Here is an 18635-nt window from a genome sequence, read left to right as displayed (position 1 = left end):
AGGCGATCCAAGGCAAACGACCGCTCTACCCCGCTTCTTTCGTTCCTCCGCTCCGTACAGCCCCCACCGGCCGCTATAATCTATGTCTATTATCCTCTCTGTGTTTCTTTATATTCCCTATATACCGACCTCTCTATCCTTCTCCTTTCTCTCTCGTTCGCGACGCTGCTTTTCTCCTTTGTTGCGCGGAGTCACCATGAGAAAATTTCTAGCCAACATAGACGTAGGTAATTAACGCGTCGTTTCTGCCTCGACTGACGTCGCGTGTTTTCCGTATGTCCTTTCCATACGGAGCCTGGCCTCACCACTTGTGTATCGTTTCTCTCGAAATCGAGAGCGAATTAAACGGACCGATTCCGTTTTATATCCCTATTCATCGATACTTCTTCCCTTCGTTCGATATTTTTTATTTCTTCAACTATCGTCGTCCGAATGGTCGAACGAGTGAAAGTAATTTATCGAGATGACGACGTTTCTATCCGCGAGATGGATGTAGTGGATATTGTTATTTGAAAAAAAGAAAGAAAGAAAGAAAGAAAGAAAGACGCTTGAGAATTTCTTTTCACGTATATGTTTGTTTCATCAAGCGGCATTTCGTTTCATTTGCATATCCCGGAATGTGAAATTGTGAATGATAAATAAGAGCAAAAGTCGCTTAACGGGGAGGGGGGGAACTCGGCGTGTCGATGCGGGGCGAGGGGCTTAATAAAAATTCTTGGCGTATCGCGTACGCGAGGCCGATACATTTCTTTTCCGTCAAATCGAATCGTTATCGTTTATCACATCGGATTCCCACGACGAAGATAAAGTGGCATTCTGACGAATTTACATTAGCGCACGGTTGCGGCAGTCACGGTTGTCGAGAAGATCCAGTCTTGCAATTAGAACGTTCTTGCTCTCAAAGCCCATACGATGATATCGAAGTTACGCGGCGAACCTTTTCGAGTCGAGCGTTCTGCGATAATATGTTAATATTTCAAGGACTGAAGGAAATCGGTAAGTTCCATACTTGCGTACCGGCTTGTACAGGAAGAAAGTTCCGTCGAGCTCTAATGGATCTTCTAACCGCAGGTGCTGTTTATACATCGAAATTGTTCTACGTGGGCGGCGATACTTCTCGAACCTACCTCAGCCGTACGTACTTAACTCGAATCGCCTTACATTGCGGTACTTTTTCTTCATTCGACGATCTTTCCGTCTCAACAGCTGTAAAAACGAAATTCAAACGATAACGGATTACCGTCCACACCAGATACGTACGAATGTTTATCGTGGGCATCGGTGGCCCTGTCCACGAAAACACGGAGGTAGTGTACACTCTCTACGCCGTAAAAATCGTGGCCTCGGTCCTCTCGCCTCCATTCACCCACGCGAATGCCATTCCATAAAATGTGACCAAAACGCGACATTCGCGTTTATTACACGTTTACGAGAATACTTACATAATCCGATATGATTTCACGGCTCGCTACGTACCGTCTATCGATATAAAAATCGCAATTTCGTACTTTTAAGAAACGCGCGTGGATCGAAAATAATACACGCTCTCTCGTTCGCTAATGGATTCTCGATATTCCTCTTCTCCTCTCCTCTCTTCTCATCTTTCTTTCGGCCAAGTTTCGAGTGGTTCGAGTGGAAAACGGTAATTCAACTCGAACAATGATCAGTCCTCCGTTCACTTTTCGTAGAAAGTTTACGAACGCCGTCGCTGCACTCCCACGCGTTCGACATTCCTCTTGTTCTTGGCCAGTTTGGGAAGAAGAAGAAAAGGAAAAAAAAAAAAAAGGGGGAAAAAAGAAGGCAGGCGTGGTACGCTCCAAGTTACGCATACCATTACGCATACCGGCGTGGCACGACGTCTCGAGCACGACGTTTCATCGTCTCGTCGACCATCTGCCTTCCCTTTTGTCAAGGACGACGCGGAGGCCTCGCGTTGCTTCGAAGCCGATCCGGCCACGATCACCGATTGAACCATCGCTAAATACTCGAGAGCGCGCGACTCACGACTCGCTTTTACTCTCGACGGGGACGAGCGGTTCTCGAGCGGAAAACCGTGCGTCACTCGAGCCAGGTTTGTTGTCGCTTGGAAAGAAAGCGAAGGTATGCGCGGGGCTGCGTGTCGCTGTCTGCTTGTGTTTAAAATATACGAGTTGCCCCGCCGCGTATCGATCCGCGGCATTGTTTGTTCGTCACGATACGTGTCACGCGCGTGGCTGCGTGTTTCCGATCGAGCTGCTCCTGTGCTGTGCGCGACCGGGAACGAGAGATACGTCGGAGACATGGTTCTCTCGTTAATCACCATGATTACGCTATTTTCGCGTGGCGCAATCCTCACGGAAAGGCGGCTTTGTGTCCCGGCGACCGGATCGACTACTTACGATCCCGCCTTTCATTGCTAAATTCGAGATCTTCTTTCTAACGTTGCGCAATGCGACCTTCTTAAAATTCGTTTTAACAATCGTTGCATCATATGGGAATCTGGGTCGAAGATCGATACGAACGCTTTCTCGCTTTTGGAGCAAATGGTAGGATTGCAATCGCGAAACAAATGTCGTTTACATTTTAGGTTCTTAACATCGTTTCATCATGTAAGATACCGTGAATCATCATTCGAATAATGGCGCAGCAATTTTTTTAATCCGAATAAAACCTTGGAAAACAAAAATCCCTGTATCGATCTTGTTCGATCAACCGTCGTTACGTTAGATCCATCGAAGAATATACAATTTTCAAACTATGTATTCTCTCTCTATATATATATGTATGTATATACTAAAAATTGCCGCTTCTCGTGAAATCGTGGGATCGTTGGTACACTTCGAAAAGATGATTTATAGCAGACATGCGAGTCGATCATAAGTCTTACAGATTCGACCAACTACACGAGATGCACGTCCGAACGGTCAAAAAATAGAATCCTTTACGTGATTTATCGGTCGATTCATTCACCTAATCCGATCTCACCATTGTTACTTTTCCTATCTATCGAACGTCCATCAAATTTCCCCGTGTAATTTGCCATCCCCGTGAAAACCCTTTCCGATTTTTCCCGATACTCGAGACGCGGTATCCGCGTTACGGTTAACGTTACGACACCACGGCCATTCGATACCTAAATCGCGTTAAATTAATCCTATTCTCCGTCTGATCGGCGAAAGGAAACGGGCGATGCCTCTCCTCGATGCGTATACGCAATAACGTCTCCAACCTCTTCGATTAATAAGTTAGCATTTCTTAGCTCGTGAAAGCCGTGCACGGTTTTCCGAAGGAGAAGGAGGGGGGGGGGGAGGGAGAGGAGCGGGAAAAAGAAAAGAAAAGAAAAAGAGGCGAGGAAATAGAGAAAGCGCGCGCGCGCGCACACGCGTGCACACACGTGATGCGGCGCTGATTGCGAGAGACACGCAACAATCGCTGCAATTGACCGCGTAATAGAAACGCGTTATGCAGCGTACGGTAGGGGCCGGTAGGATACCGGTCGACCTTGAGAATGGACACGATTCCTTAACGCGCGTTTTCCCTTTTACGGAAGGGTTCCGCGTTCGCGTAATTGCCAAGCCGCATTGATCCACACTCGCGAAATTTCAATGGCCCTCCTCCTCTCCCCTCTCCTGTCCTCTCTCCTCGCCCCTCCCCTCCCCTCCCCTCTCCATCTTCCACCACTCCGTCCGAAACAACAACCGTGCAATTTACGCCGTTATCGTTTTCCATTCCGCGCTTCCATTCTCGCGCTTTATTACGCTTTTTTCCCGCCGCCGTAATTTTTAAAAGAATAATTTTTACGGTCGAGCTTACGACTTGTACCGTTGTTGCATTGGCTGCGGCCGAATGCGGCCAACCTTCGTAATCTCATTGCAAAGAACAACAAAGCGATCAAGACAGATCGATCGTCCCACTTCGGGCTCGCTACAATTGAACGCGAGCCGGGCGTGTATGAACGTGTGCAAGAAACGACTCGTTAAATTTTTAGGTAGAGCGAAGACAAGTTTTGCTTCTCTCTAGCCGCAAAATTTCAGTAACGTCGATCTCTGATTCGGCTGATCGAATCGCGTTATCGCATATCGCGAATACGAGATAATTAATTTCGGTAAATAATTACGCGATATTTCGCGTTGGGTTGTCGCGCAAACATATATTCGCGGGTTCGTGAATCGTTTCATAAATCGTGTTTATCGTGTAAGAAAAAATGGCTTTATTCAATTTTTGTTTCAAAAATTTCTCTTAACAAAATATGGATTGCAAAATAAAGAGACGAAGAGATATGCGAATATAGAAAATAAAGGATCGTAAAAAATATGAAGCTTCGTAACAAAAGAAAAATAAAATCGTTGGTTCGTCTCCGTTGTTTTTTCCTTTTGTCGTAATAATATCTCGTCGATAACGATAATATAAAGGTAATTCGTCAGTAGAAAAAATTATTTGCCAAACTATTTCTATGCATCTGAAAGGAAAAAAAAAATAGAAGGATAAATTTCTTTCTCTTTACGAAATCTTTTTTTTTTCAGATCGCGTTTCATACGGGAATTTGTACTGTTCAGATGGTCGAAAAATACGCGCAGGTAAGGTCGATCGGGGGGGAGGGGGACGAAGTAATGGACGAGTAAGGGCGAGGCGCGAGACCCCGGGGTGGGGGGATCCATCGGGATCGGTTACCGTGTACTTTTTTTATGGTAAATAGATGAAAGTCTCAGGCGTGCAACGAACGGCATGTATGCTAACTAAATGCAAATACGTCAGATCTGCATAATTTGCCACGGGATTTCTCCCTGTGTTTCGCATGCCGTTGTCTTTAACCAGCCACGCGGCTTACGCGGCGTCTCCCCTTGGTAAGTGTCGTTATCTCGTATCCCTTCGCTCGATGTTCCACGCGTGCAACACTCTCGCACGAGCGGGAACGCTCGTAACGCTGGAAACGGTCACGGAACAATCGGGCGCAACGAAGATGCGAGAAGATACGAGGCGACGAGGAACGGAAAGGGAGGAAAGTTCAGTAACAGGATTCTCCGCGTTTAGCGAATTCGTTCGTTCGAGGAAAACTTGAACAGTTTCCGGGAAGATGCGCGCCGATGACGAAGGCCAGGTATACGGGAAAATGGAATGTTTTTAAAAAAGGTAGGGAAGAAAAGAATTTTCTCGGTTCGTATCGCAGATCGTGCGGCAGGTAGTCGATACCGAAGATTTTAACGGGTCGTAGAGTTGGAAGACGATCGAGATTTTACGAAAAGCGATTCGAAAACCAAAGTACGCCGATTCATCTCGACATTTTACGTCACAACTTTCCCCTGGATCCGGTTTAATCGTGATATACGAAAAACTATGTAACTCGTGTAAAAAAAAGAAAAAAAGAGGGACGGGAGAGAAGAAGAGAATTCCGTGCCCTTTCGAACGGAAGGGGAGATCCATCTTTGTCGGACAAAGTACTTACTAGTTGTACGCCCACGTGAAATTAATAGGCGCGATTCTTTTCCGGGGTTGATCAGGGAGTGAGTTAGAATCGCGCGTGAGCGTGCGGATAACCTTTGGAATCTTTTATAAATAATCCCGTTCCCGAGTGGGTGGACGAATCGATGAAACTGCCCACTCGCCGACAATGAAGCTGCTTTTGCTGATCTAAAGCCAACTCATCGGCCGGCGATTACGAAACCTCAGCCTGGTAAAAATTGACCGGCGAAAGATATACGATCGAAGGAAACTCGAGAAGTTAGAAAATCGAGCAAAGAAACATGAATTCTTATGAATTATCGAAACGAACCATCTTCTATTAGTTACCCGTATCGAAATTTTCGCGATCGTTTCTCTTCTTTCCTTTTCCTTCTCCTTTCCTTTCGATCCATATGTAAGAAACCGTGAATCGAACCGTTTCCAAAAAGGGAGAGAATTGATATTCTTTCTTTGAGCGGTCAATTTATAACCGCTGGAGGAAAAGGAAAGAACGCGTTGAAGAAACTCCGTTCGGGATTAAGAGGAAAAATACGCGACCAAACATAAATTTTGCGAAACAAGTTCGTCGCGGATCTCGCAATTAATACGCGAAAAGTAGTTGCACTCGAGTTATCTTCGTTATTCGATCAATTACGTAGCCGTGATCGCGTCATCGGATTGAAATTCTCGTAGACACGATCAATTCGAAAAGATTCCGAACGATAAACGTTTCTCGAGATAAACGAATCGGTTATTGCGATAGATAGAAGTCTCTAAATACAACGCAACCATTTCCTCTCTTCCTCGATCGATTTCGAAGAAGGAAGTAAACAAAAAAAGAAAGAAAAACCTGTCAACGCTTACCAGTCTCCTTAATTGCTGTTTCGCCGGTTCGAACGATTCGATTTCGCGCTTGATGGTCGCGATCTTGTCCTTGAGTTGCTCTTTCAACACCATCATTTTTTCCATCTCCATCAACTCTTCCCTAAACGAAAACTCGGCGATGAGAAAAAGCGTCGCGAGAAGGACGGGAAAGAATAGAGCGAAACGTACCGAGCCACCAAAAGTCCGGCGGAAATGTTTCTCTTGTGCAACTCGTCCCGTATCTCGTTAAGTCTTACGTGAACTTTGTTCAAACGTTCCCGATACTCGGTGTTCCTCTTGCGGCATTCCTCCAGATTTTCCTCCTCCAGCTCTATATCCTCGAGCACGCACACCTCTTTCTCCTTGTACTGAGCCACGCCGTTCACCGTCTCTGCGATTCTGAACGGAGAAAAAAGTCGCGACCACGATTACGCGCGCCCGTTCGACATCGCGTCCGATATCGAAAGGTTATCTATCGGTGGTGGGGATGTGCCCAAGCATATATACTTGATTCGCAGCTTCTCCAATTCGCGATCCCTTTCATCCACACGATCCTTGTACCCGATATTGGCGACCGAGAGCGCCTCGAAGTCCATCGTGGTCATCCCCGCTCCTAAATCCTCGGCCAGTCTGAGACGGACGTTCAAATCGTCGAGACGGTGTTGAAGGAAGACGTAGTTGTGGCGATCTTTGGCTAAAACTTCGCGTCTTGTTGTCTGGCGCGATATCGAGAATAATGGTGAATCGATTTAGATCAAATGATAAGACGATACGATAAGACGATCACGTGAAAGACACCTGGCGATGTATCAAGTTTTCCATCAACTTGTCGGTGATTTTTCTCCCGGTTTTCGAGAAGATCAAACCGACCGATATCTCCCTTTGCCGTTCCAAAAACTCTTCGAAGATCCGCTTATCCTCCTCTCGCAGCATCTCCACCTTCTGCTGATAACTTTGCAATTCGTAGGACAACTCGGACTGCCGATTCATTATCTCGTCTATCTGCATCTTGTAATCGCGCAGCTCTTCCTTGTATATCTCTTCCATCTGATCCATGGTCTTAGTACGATCCATGGGTGTGATTCGCTGTTGAGCCTAACGAACGATCACAGCTTGTGGTACAACAACTATGGTGGACTCGATCCCGATTACTCTTTTTTTTTTTCCCGCGAAAAAGATGCGTGGAAATTGTACGAGAAATTGTTGATGCAAGAAAGAGAGAATCCGCTGACCTTCTTCAAATTCCGAAAGACCCAAATCTCTAGCAGTCTATTTCTGCGTTTCAAATCGTTTTTTTCGTTTTGTAACTCTTTTAACTTGATGATAATCGCATCACGGTCGGTAACCTGGCGAAGAAGAAGAAGAAAAAAAGAAAAGAGAGAAACAACGGAGGGAGTTATGCGAGAAATTTCTTTATTATTTACATGTTCCCCGTTTACAATGTGTACCGATCGCACGGCCATTATGTGCAAATATCAACGGATTAAGGGAAGGAGGAGAAACGGCGAGAAGCCCGGGGGGGGGGGGGGGAGGGCGGTTTAGAGCCACGGAATCTTAATGTATCACGAAGGTCGTGAGGAATAGCAATTCCACGGGTAGAATGAGAGAGAATGATAGGTTTATGCGCACCTCTACGGGTATCTCGGGGAACACGCGATCGGATTCCACAGGTTCTGGCGCTACTTCCTCTTCGGTCTTTTCCGAAACTGTCAACGAAATTATCTCCTCCTCCTTCTCCTCCTCCTCCTCCTCCTCCTCCTCCTCCTCCTCCTCCTCCTCTACTTCCTCCTCCTCCACCTCTTCCTTCTCCTCCTCCTCCTCCTCCTCCTCCTCCTCGTCCTCCTCCTCCTCTTCTATCTTCTTCTCGTATTTCTCCTCGTACTTTTCCTCAGCATCCCAGGCGGGGCTTTCCTCGTCTGTCTTCGCCTTCTCCCACTCCTCCTCGGTTTGCCCCTCTTCGTAATCATCTAATTCATCGATTCCATACATAGGATAGGAAACATCGAACTTGTTGTAGGTCGGTACCTAACAAACCAACCGAATCATCGACCGAGGGAACGAAATTTTTTTCTTATTTCCGGTATATCGTTTCGTACCGTCGTGTCATCTTCGGTCATGTGCGAGCCGCCGTTTTTCCTCACAGGCGTCGACATGCCTCGGACAGTTCAGGGACAGGCAGAGAAATCCGGTGTACGCGATATACGAGACGTGGCACCGACGAAAGGGACAGCGAACGTGCCACACGTTGAACGTAGGTGAAGTAAGGAGAGGAAGGGAACAGCTGCGGGACGAAGAAAACAGTCGAACGAATTTGCCGTGGCTGGATCGACGCCTCCTCGAGAAGGCCTCGAGCCGCATGCGGTCGACCTTGAACGTCGAACAGGATCATCTTCCCCCGAGAGAGAGAGAGAGACAGAGAGAGAGAGATATTTCGCTCGTTTAACCGCTCGCGCTTTTCACCCCGAGATCCTTGGAGATCGCGCGCGGAGGAAAAGTGGAGAGGAAAAAGGGACCGATCTCTCTCTCTGTCTCTCTCTCGCTCTCGAGTTACGAATTCCATCCCGCCAATCCATGAAAAGTTTATTTACACGGGTGGGACGTGACTCGCGTTCGATCACGCGAGAACCACGCGAGCACGATATACGTAAGTGGTGCGTAGTTGCTTTGCTTTCGACGGATGATTAAACATAAGAGGCAGTAACAACGACGTACTCGTTGAACGTACGCGAAAAATGCGAAACGACGATGGAGAGAGAAGAGGGGTCGCCTCATCGTTTCGTTCGCGAGGGGAAAACGAGGTAAACGAGCCACCCACCGCAACCTCGGATTCGGTTTCCCTTGATTTATCGGGCCTCGCTTCGAATTTCTGCGCTTCGAACGATTTATCGCGCAGGCTCTTTTTTCCCCCATTTTAATCGAGGAATCTCCCCGCTCGCCCGATAAATTACCGCGTCTCATTTCCCGAGTTCAGATTTCAGCCGCGATATGGGCGAGGAGGGGGGAATAACAGTAGTAACGGCGATCCTCGCCATCGACCGATCATCCTCCTCGGCCATTTCGCTCCGCCGAGAGGCCGAAATTTTCATCGAGCAAATTTGATCGAGAGGATCGTGGCCTTGCGCTTCCCTTTCCTCCCCCCCGCGTTAATAATAATCCTGTAATAACAATGCGCTCAAGCGTGGAAACGGCGCGCGTGTTCGAGCAACGTGGCCCCACGGGGGATTAGATCCGGTGAAAACGAAGAAAGAGAGGGAGGGAGAGAGAGAGATGGAAGGAAGGAAAGAAAGAAAGAAAGAAAGAAAGAAAGGAGAGGGGGCGAGGGTCGGAGAAACGGAGACGGAGAGAGTGGTGGGGTGTACTTGAGGCCGCGTGGGCCGCCAAGACTGCATTCCTGTAGGATCAAGGATCCCTGCTCGTCGAGCCGTACGTATACGTACTTACTTTCCGTACGTGTACGTGTCTCTGTGCCGCGTGAACGTGTACTCGCGCGGACGATGTATGCGCGCGGTCACAGCCGCAGCACTCCCACTCATCCGCTTCTTCTTGCGCACACGTACGCTCGGCCTGTGGCCAAGGTTCGATCGTTCGAGTATCGAATCCCTCCCGTCGATATACCGAATGTATATATATATATATATGTATATGTATGTATATATGTATAGGACGGCGAGCAGAAAGGAAGAAGAAACAAGTTTTTACATCCCGATGACACTGACGTACCAATTTCCCGAGTTGCAGTTCTCGAATCTTTACGGGCGGAGATAAAATTTATTGGGCGGCGAACGTTTCGTGCGGCGTGACGCGCACGCGAGCAGAGGGGAGGTATAGAAGCGGGTGGAAGAGGAAGGAATTGGCTGGACGGATCTGTCCAGTGAAAATAAGGTCCGGGTAAATGGTCGGGGAGGAATTGGAAAAATGTGGCGCGTAGATTCCGTTTGGAAAGGGTGTCGCGCGGGGACGGAGATCTCTCGGAAAGGAAGAATCGAAGGTGGCGAGGGAAAAAGCGGTTCGGAAACAGGCTCGTCGACGAGGGATCGCGTTGGACGAGCGCGATTCGCGGGAACGGTCTCGGAATCGATGGATCGATGGATCGACTGTTTTCCATATTTCGCAGAGTCGGGTTTGCCGGTGAAAAGAGCGGCGGCAGAGGTCGGCCGCCGCGTCGGCGCGCGTATCTCCCAGGCCGTTCGTTGGCCTTTCCTTTCGGATTTGATTTCCTTTCGAATCCACGCCGTGCGTATTCCCAACTCGTCCGTCCGTTGCAGGCTGCGCCGATGGAAACTGGACTGACTGGGTTTAACGGCGCGTCTCGAGCCCGTGTCGATGCCGGTCGTACGCGCGCCTTGTGCGTGCACGCGCGCGTGTGCCGAGAGGAGGAGAGTTCCCCGAGTCGAACGTAGCCGAGTCGAATCGCGTTAAATAGAACGCGACGAGGAAGAGAGAGAGAGAGAGAGGGAGAGGGAGAGGCCTGGAGCGGATACCATTGTGGTCGGTTGCATAAACCCGCCATCTTGGTATCCTCAAGGACGCGCATCGAATCCTAAGGTCAACGCACTCGACTCGCATCGAATGCCCTCCACCTCCACCGCTTCTTCTTCTTCTTCTCCTCCTCCTCCTCCTCCTCTTTCTCCTTCTTTTTCTTCTTCTTCTTCTTCTTCTTCTTCGTCGATGTTCTCCTCGATCGTCTCTGTTTACCTTCTCCTCCGCTCCGGACCGAGTCGGAGAATCTCATCTGGCCACGAGCGGGATGTCACTGCCATTAATCCCACCGATACGGCCCTGGCCAGGGTCGAACGGACCCTCGAGCCTCGTCTTCCTCCTTCCTTTTCTTCGTCTCCTTCCTCCTCCGATACCTCGCGACCTCCACCTCTCGCATGTAACGACAAACGTTGGATATTCCGCGAACGGTGTTCCCGGTATGAAACGGTAGGTCGAGCTTTGCGTTCAAGCTCGACGATTCCCTTCCTTCCCTTCCTCTCTTCTTTTTGGCTTGAAATTTCGAAAGGGACACGAGTCGGTCACGAACGAGGCCGAGAACGAACGAAAATGGAATATCTTAACCGTCCCTTCTCCCTTTTCCGCTCTTCCCACGCGTTCCATTTCGACGCGGTCGCGTTTCCAGTCCTCGTTTCCACTCTGAATTCTCCATCCGTTGGTGGAGGTTTCTCGATCGGAATTCGAATTTTTACGTCCCGTGGCAAATCGCGGCGGCATTTAATATTTCACGCGAGGGGTGGAGGTGGCGCGGCGAGGAGGCGAGGGGTCCCCTCGAGAGTCGGTGACCCCTTATCGAGGGAACCGACCTCACCTCGGTTCCACCTAAGAGATCGGCCAATGGGATCGCGAGCAATGGTGGACTCGAAGCGCAAGCGAAGAAAGTGAGAAAGGGAGTGCGGAGGTAATTGTTGGCAGGCGAGGGAAAGAAGAAACGGGGGGAGGAAAAATGGGAAGGCGAGGAGGAATGCGAGAGTTGACCTCGGCCATCTTGGCCCGCGGGGTTATTCTATTTATATACTCGGCCCTAGCTATATTTAGCTCACCAGTGCCTCTGCACGAACAACGAGAGAGAGAGAGAGAGTCGACGCACCACCGAATCTCCAATACCCCACGTTTCTACCTCGTGCACCGGGTAGATACGGGTAGCTACGAAGGCAAAGCTTGGCTCGCACCTGCGCGCATAAGTAGGCGCAGCCCTGCGAGCTCGTAAGCCAGGCTCGTGAATAAACGCGCGAGAATACGTCGTTACTACTTAAAAGGACTTTTTTTCCGATGGTAGCGCGTGAGCGAACCGGTGACAGGTACACACCATCTTCCACCGTCGAGTCCACATACCGAGACGTCCGCCTCCGATTCTACGATATTCCCGATGGCTTGCGCTCGCCGTAACACGCGTATTTTTCTCGGCCGCGATTCTCGAGATTCGATTCGCGCGAGTCATTGTTTACGCGCCGATGTCACGCTCCGCGTTGATAAAACATCACCGAGCGGATATATCAAAGAGCGAGAAGCGTAGTACCACGCGTTGCGAGCTTTTGCCCCATTTTTTCCCTCGCTATTCGATCACCCGTGTCGCTCGATTCCACGCTTCGAGTTGTTTCCCCCCTCCATCCAAAAAATCTTGCCCGATTTCTCGATGTACACTCGGACGAAAGAGAGAGAGAGAGAGAAAGAGAAATTTCCGAAATTGCAGAAACGCGATAAACAGTGTCGCGGGCTATCGAGGTTATCGCGGTCTCCGTCGTAAATTCAGGACCCAACAACCAACCCTGCCGCTCTTTCTCTTCGACCTCTCTTCATCTCTCTCTCTCTCTCCATTTTCTCTTTCCCTCTTCACCTTTCTCCGGTGAAGCGCATCGGAGAGACCGACACACCACCGGGTACATCGGTATTCGGCGGGGTTACGGGGAGCATAGGACGGAGATCTCTCGGCGTGGAAGAGGGACTCGTACGAAGGACGAGCAGCACGAAGACGGCCGTATATCCCGGACGTACATACCGGCCGCATACCAGTGGTGGACACTTACAACCGGCGTAAGGAGCTGGCGTCTCGCTATGGTCGCGATGACCGGACACATTCGCGGGGGCATCGGCGAACTGCCGCGTTAAATCATCCTAGAGAGGGAGGGAGAGAGAAAGAGAGAGAGCGGTTTCATCTGGACGACTGCGAAAGGAGCGTCGATACGTATCTGGCTTTTCTTTGCGCCGAGCTGGTTATGGGGCCGGCGCGAGCGAGAAAATGGTGGAAGAAAAAAAAGGCCGTGTTTCCTTTCCCCTTCGTACGAACGGGCGTTGTTTACCGGAATCAGGCTCGAAGACCAGGAGAAGAACTTTCTAAAGATGGATGATAATACGCGTGGGAAATGTGGAAGATCGATGACGACGGGAATGAAGAGTTGGTCATCGTAACAACTCGGAACAATGGTGTTCGCTCGGTAACGACGTGGTTTTCCTCGTCGTTGGGAAGATTTCCTTCGAGATTGAAGTAAGAGGAGGGGAGAGAGAGGGTCGCAGCGCGTCAACAACCATCGGCGCGCAGATTGTTTCTCGCGAAGAGTGGCGAGTCATCGGATGTCGACGTTACGGCAGACTTTAATGCCGATTCATTCGGCGAAATTATAAAACACGCGCCAGAGTTTCGATTGTCGGCCGCTCGTCGCGACACTCGCGTAGTCACGGTATCCCGCAACTCGAGGAGTATCCTGTCGCGGGTGTGACCTTTTTTTCCTTTTCTCTTTTTAAAAGTCGCGTTTCGAGTCGACACGCGCCTGTCTCGAAGCGTTTGATTCGTCGTTTGGCAAAGATCGGCGATAATCCAGTGGCCGCGACGATTGAACGAACGTAGGCTCGGGTCGGGCAACGACTCTCCACGTACGTTTTTTGTCGTACGCCGTGTTGGGTGTTAAACGTGCCGCGGGCTAGCCTTCGTAATTCCCTTTTTCGACGCGTCTCCCCCGTGGCAGAGGGAGAGGGATAGAGAGGGTTCCGCGAAGTCGCGGCGACCGACGGCGTCCCGCGCAAAAAGGAACGCTCGTCTAACCGTGATTCGAGTGGCGATTCCACGACACGGGAAAAGCGGCGGCGCGAATAAGAAAACCGCCTCGGGCCGCGAGTCGCCGCGTGAAATTAATTGCACCGGCTCGGTGCTCGTTTATTATATACCTCTCCGGTAGTATGCGCGGCGCGGGGCCCTTTCCAATTTCTTGCAACTTTGAATCCACCGTGTCGTTTTTAATCGCGATGGACGGTGATGTATGCGCGCGCGAGGGGACGACCCTCGAAATCGAAACCGCGTACTGTTCAAACTTGCGCCGTTTATTCGTGCAATTATTTTTCTGCTCCAGGCATCGAATATCGAAAACCAGAGTCGTAGACGATCGAGGATTCTCCGTGATTTCCACGAATATAAAATAATCGATTTCGAGGTGAATGATGGTTTGTTGAATAAATGGAAATTTCGCTCACCTCTTACGACGTTGTCGGCCCTGCTCGTGGATCTCGTTCAGGGAATGCCTTCGTCGATCGCGATTTCGCTTCCTCGGTGTCTTCCCCTCGCTGCCGTAGATCGGCCCTCCCCTCGTCAAAGTGCCAAGGTCGGCGAAAGCGGTCATCTTCTCGTGATGATTCATTCCGGTGGCGGCGCATCGTTGCCGTTCCTGCCCTTGAGCCTTGCCACAGTTCCACCCGTGGCCACCCGCTTTTCGCCCGCTGTTGTACCCGTGCCGGCCGTGGTCCCTCGGCAGGCTGCAGTACAGATTCTGCGAGGGCGTGTACGCACCCTTCCCGAACGATCGCTCGTTTCCACAACTCGCTTCCACGAGCATCACGCCCCCGCTATTCGTTTTCGCCGGGCCGCATCCCTCCTGACAGCTCTTCGACCCGCCGCCCAAATGTTCGCGCAGCCATTTCCCCAATCCGCCGCCACCGCCGCCGTTGTTCCCCGCCTCGCCAATCCCCCCCGTCGTCGACGAATCCCCCCCGTTCTTGCTCCTGCAACAAGAAAGGAGAAAATGGAAAGTGTTCGAAAGTTCGATTTTTCAGAGAATACGTGGGGTAAGTAGTATTTTGAATTTGCCAATCTCTCCTCCGTCACTTTTCTTCCGGCGTTCTTTGCGAACGAGCTTCTTTAAAATTCCTCTTTCATCCGTACGACGATTCGATTCGAGGTACCGTGACGAAAAAAAGAGCATTTTCTTGCGAGGGGGTAAAAACTCTCGAGATGTTTCGCGCCAGCGCGTAGAAATATCGAAAGGAAAAAGGGGGGAAAAAAGGGAGGTGGAGGGGAAAGGTGGAAGCAGCGTGGATCGCTTCGCAAGCGTGGAAACGGAGCGTCGCACAATAGAGACGCGATAATGGCCTCGGTCCTCGGCCAGTTTCGATTTCAGCAGGCGAACCGATGAAGGATCAGAGAGAGAGAGAGAGGGAGAGAGAATCCGTGCATGTAACGAGACAAAAAGCGAAGAGATGAAAAAGACTGAGAAATGGGCGGGGAGGGGAGCGAGAAGACGAAGGAGAGGCGGAATGAATGGCACACGGCCTCCGAGGAATCAGGGCAACTGCTTTATAATAATAAGGGCCATGTAGGACGAAAGAGAGACGGGGGAGAGAGAGATATATATATATGTATAGATAGAGAGAGAGCGTGAGAGAAGAGGGAGGAGAAAAGGAAGGGTCTGTGTGTAGTTAGGACGCGGTGACCTTGGCAAGGTCATCGGTACCTCTGGCCATGGCCGCTAGGAGCCGCCACCGCGCGGCTCCGTCGCCCTCTTACCATTGTCTCCGCTCGGTTCTTCCTTATCGATCATTCTTTCTTCCATCGAGTAACGCTTCTTCCCCCTTTGTTCTCGCCTTTTCTCCACCACAACCATTGTCACGTGAAATGGGAAACCATTTGGCGGTATTATTACGCCGCGACGTCGTCGAATCGAACCGAGTCCGATTTAAACGCTCTTATTTATACGTGTCCTCCGACCATTCGATTATCGTTTCGGTTTTATAATTGAGTATATCGAAATGAAAGTTGGACGATCGAGATATCGAAATACGGTATTAACCGTGTAGCATAGATTCGTTGGAGATCGAACGGACGAGACGCTTAATTAATCGCGGCAAAATTAATTAGCCGTGTAACGCAGGTTACTTAATTGACCGGCGAAGAGCGAATCTTAGGCATTCGCGATAAGGGGAACGCGGTCCACCTCGTCGAAAAGGGGGTAATCGAACAACGAGATCTCGACGACCCGGCCAGACCCGGGAAGAGAGAAAGAGAAAAGAGAGAGAGAGGGAATGAATAAAGAGGAAAGAAAAAAACGAAAGAAAGAAGGAAGGAGGAAAGAGAGATACGAAGGTAGGAAGATACGTTTCTGTGTTGGGAACGGAACGAGAGAGAGAATACGGGCGGGAAGGAGAGAGAGGCAGGAGCAGTAGCCTCCGACCGGGAGTTTCGTGATTCTCCGCGTATTACCTAGTGTGTTACACCACTGTATAAAATTCCGGTTCTGCAGCTCCCTCCGGAGACCGTTGCCGGCCATCCCTTCCTCCACTCTCTTATCTCCTTTACCTTTCTTTTTTCCCTTTTTTTTTTCCTTTCCTTTCCTTTCTTTTTTTTTTTTTTATTCCTGTCGCTCGTTTCTTCTTCCCGGGGTCCCGCGAGTCCTCGCGTTCCACCTCGGCCCGAAACCGACCGCATTATCAGGGGGATCGGTGGTGAAATTTCGCCTCGGCCAATCGAACGAGCTCGTCACCCGGGGATTCGGCCGCGTACCGGGAAGTAACGAGTGGAACGCGCTATCTCTCCTCTCTCCTAACGAGGAGGAAAGTGATAACGCATTGGGCAATACCGCGACAGCCAATAAAAAAGCAAAGGTCAAGCTAATATATCGGCGGAATTTTATTACCCTGGCGGTGGTTCGTATAGGTGCAGGTTTTGTTATCACGCGTTACGAGATCGCGTGAACGGATCGAACGCTTCCGTTCTGCTGGATCGTAAAAACGAATGGCGAAAAGGAAAGAAATTATATTTTCATTGGAACGAAAACAAGTATAAAATGCGCACCGATCGATATGCGCGATTTTAAATTATAATATCGCGAGATCATCGTCCCCGCGATAAATTTACAAGTTTAAATTCGACGATCGTTGTTCGAGAACGGTTTACCTTCTCGAATTTTTTTTCGAATATATATAAATAAATCGAATCAATTTTATCGGGCAGTAAAAGTGTCCAGTTTTAAAAATGACGATTTATTTGTTGTAGGGTTTTGCCAAGTCTCTCGGAAACGACAGGAATCAAAGAAGTCGGATTTCCACGGAAGTGTGACGAATCGACTCTGCTTGCAATTTAATCGCGACTTAATCTTGGTATCGGTCGAGATACCGGCAGAGGCTGGCCATGGTGCGGTGTCACGCTCGCAAAACTCCGATTCGCTAAGCGATGCATTTATATGCTCTCTGCTCACCTCACCGAGTCCAATCCTCTTTTTGCCGCGTTTCGTTCCGTGTAAACTCGTTCTAGTTTATTTTCAGACGCCTTCCCTTCTCCTGGGAGGAGGACCCGAGTTTTCTTCGAGTCCTCCATCGATCGACATTGTTCCACAGCGACGCAATCTTCCCGTCGCGTTCACCGACAAGTCAATCCGTTTCTCCATTAATTTCTCCCCCCTCCCTTCTTTCGTTAGTTACGTTAGTCTTTGAGAACGCGACGATCCACTCGAGACGTGGCGTAATTTTCACGTCAAAGATAGATAGATATTATAGATAAATTTGCGAAATAATTAGCACCAGGACGGAAACACTTTCGATATCGGTCGAAGAAAACCGATCGATTAATAGGAGGAGCGCAAGATTATCGATTACGCGTATCCGCTTAATTTTCCATCTCATCGAATCGATCGATGTTTTTTTCGAATCTACGAACCCTCGATTAATAGCACGCGATAAATATCCAGCCGTTTTTCTCTTTGCGCTCTCGCGATCGTCGATTATTTATCCTTAATTATCCTCCCGAGGAATATAATAATTCAAGCCAACGATTGCTTTTCGAACGATCGAGTCGATAGATTCGTACGGATCTCCTTTCGAACCGCGCTAAAATTCTAAAATCGAAACGAAATCTCGTCGTATTCGGAATGAAGGCGATCTGTCCCGAATAAACAAACGAAACAACGGAATAAAATTTGGCAAGAGCCGCGCGATTTTACGGCACACCTTGTATACGTTCGCCCTACACCTTTTCGCGGAGGCTGGATGGCCTGGACTCGGGCTGGTTCTCGTCCCTCTTACTCTTCGTCTCGCTCTCCGACTCCTCTCGGGTTTTGTGCGGCTCGCCTCGCGAGATCCTCCGCTTCTTCTTGTTTTCCTCGTCCGTCGTCCTCTCCGTGGCGCGCGGCCGCCTCGCCCCCTCTCCCTTCCTCCCGCCTCGGGACCAAGCCAACGCGCTCACTTCGCCTTTCCTCCACCGTCTCTGCTCCTCCGTCCCAACTGTCGCTTTGCATCCTTCTCGACTCGCGTCCTCGACGATATCTCTCGACCGTCTTATCGACGAATCGAAAGGAAAATTCGAAAAGGGAGAAAAGAGAATCGTCGACGCGGCATTTGGAAACGAACGAACGAAAGTTAATTATTGTATCGAGGAAACTCGATGGACGAGCTGTGAGTCGTTTTGTAAAAAAAAAAGGACTCGAGGAGAGCTCGAAAAGCCTTAAAAGCCTCGAGAACGGACCGTTTCTTCCATACGCGTGTGTTCCCTTTCAACTTCTCAAATTTACATCTTCCAGCTCGTCCTATCTCCGCACACGGAGTTCCACCAAAGTACCCGGAAGACGATAAGGCCCGAGCAAACATCGCCCCTCGGTTCC

General features: G+C 49.6%; 1 protein-coding gene and 1 long non-coding RNA gene across 3 annotated transcripts in view; one reads left to right on the top strand and one right to left on the bottom strand.

The window, feature by feature from the left end:
- Positions 1-18357, top strand: part of LOC113218891 — a 39941-nt gene extending 21584 nt beyond the window's left edge. The window contains exon 4 of one of the 2 annotated variants that reach the window (XR_003304993.1): positions 17036-18357. This is a non-coding gene — a long non-coding RNA (uncharacterized LOC113218891). Of the gene's footprint in view, positions 1-4502; positions 4566-17035 lie in introns of those variants that run through there. The other variant, XR_003304994.1, reaches the window with a different exon arrangement.
- LOC408897 (nuclear receptor coactivator 6) overlaps positions 1-18635 on the bottom strand; it is a 168035-nt gene that overhangs the window by 136517 nt on the left and 12883 nt on the right. The window contains exon 2 of the mRNA XM_026441639.1: positions 14245-14769. Within this exon, the coding sequence (XP_026297424.1) occupies positions 14245-14769 (525 nt within the window). The remainder of the gene's footprint in view (positions 1-14244; positions 14770-18635) is intronic.

This window comes from Apis mellifera, linkage group LG7 (genome assembly GCF_003254395.2).
Source record: "Apis mellifera strain DH4 linkage group LG7, Amel_HAv3.1, whole genome shotgun sequence".
Classification (NCBI taxonomy): domain Eukaryota; kingdom Metazoa; phylum Arthropoda; class Insecta; order Hymenoptera; family Apidae; genus Apis; species Apis mellifera.
This window is presented reverse-complemented; position numbering and strand designations above follow the sequence as displayed.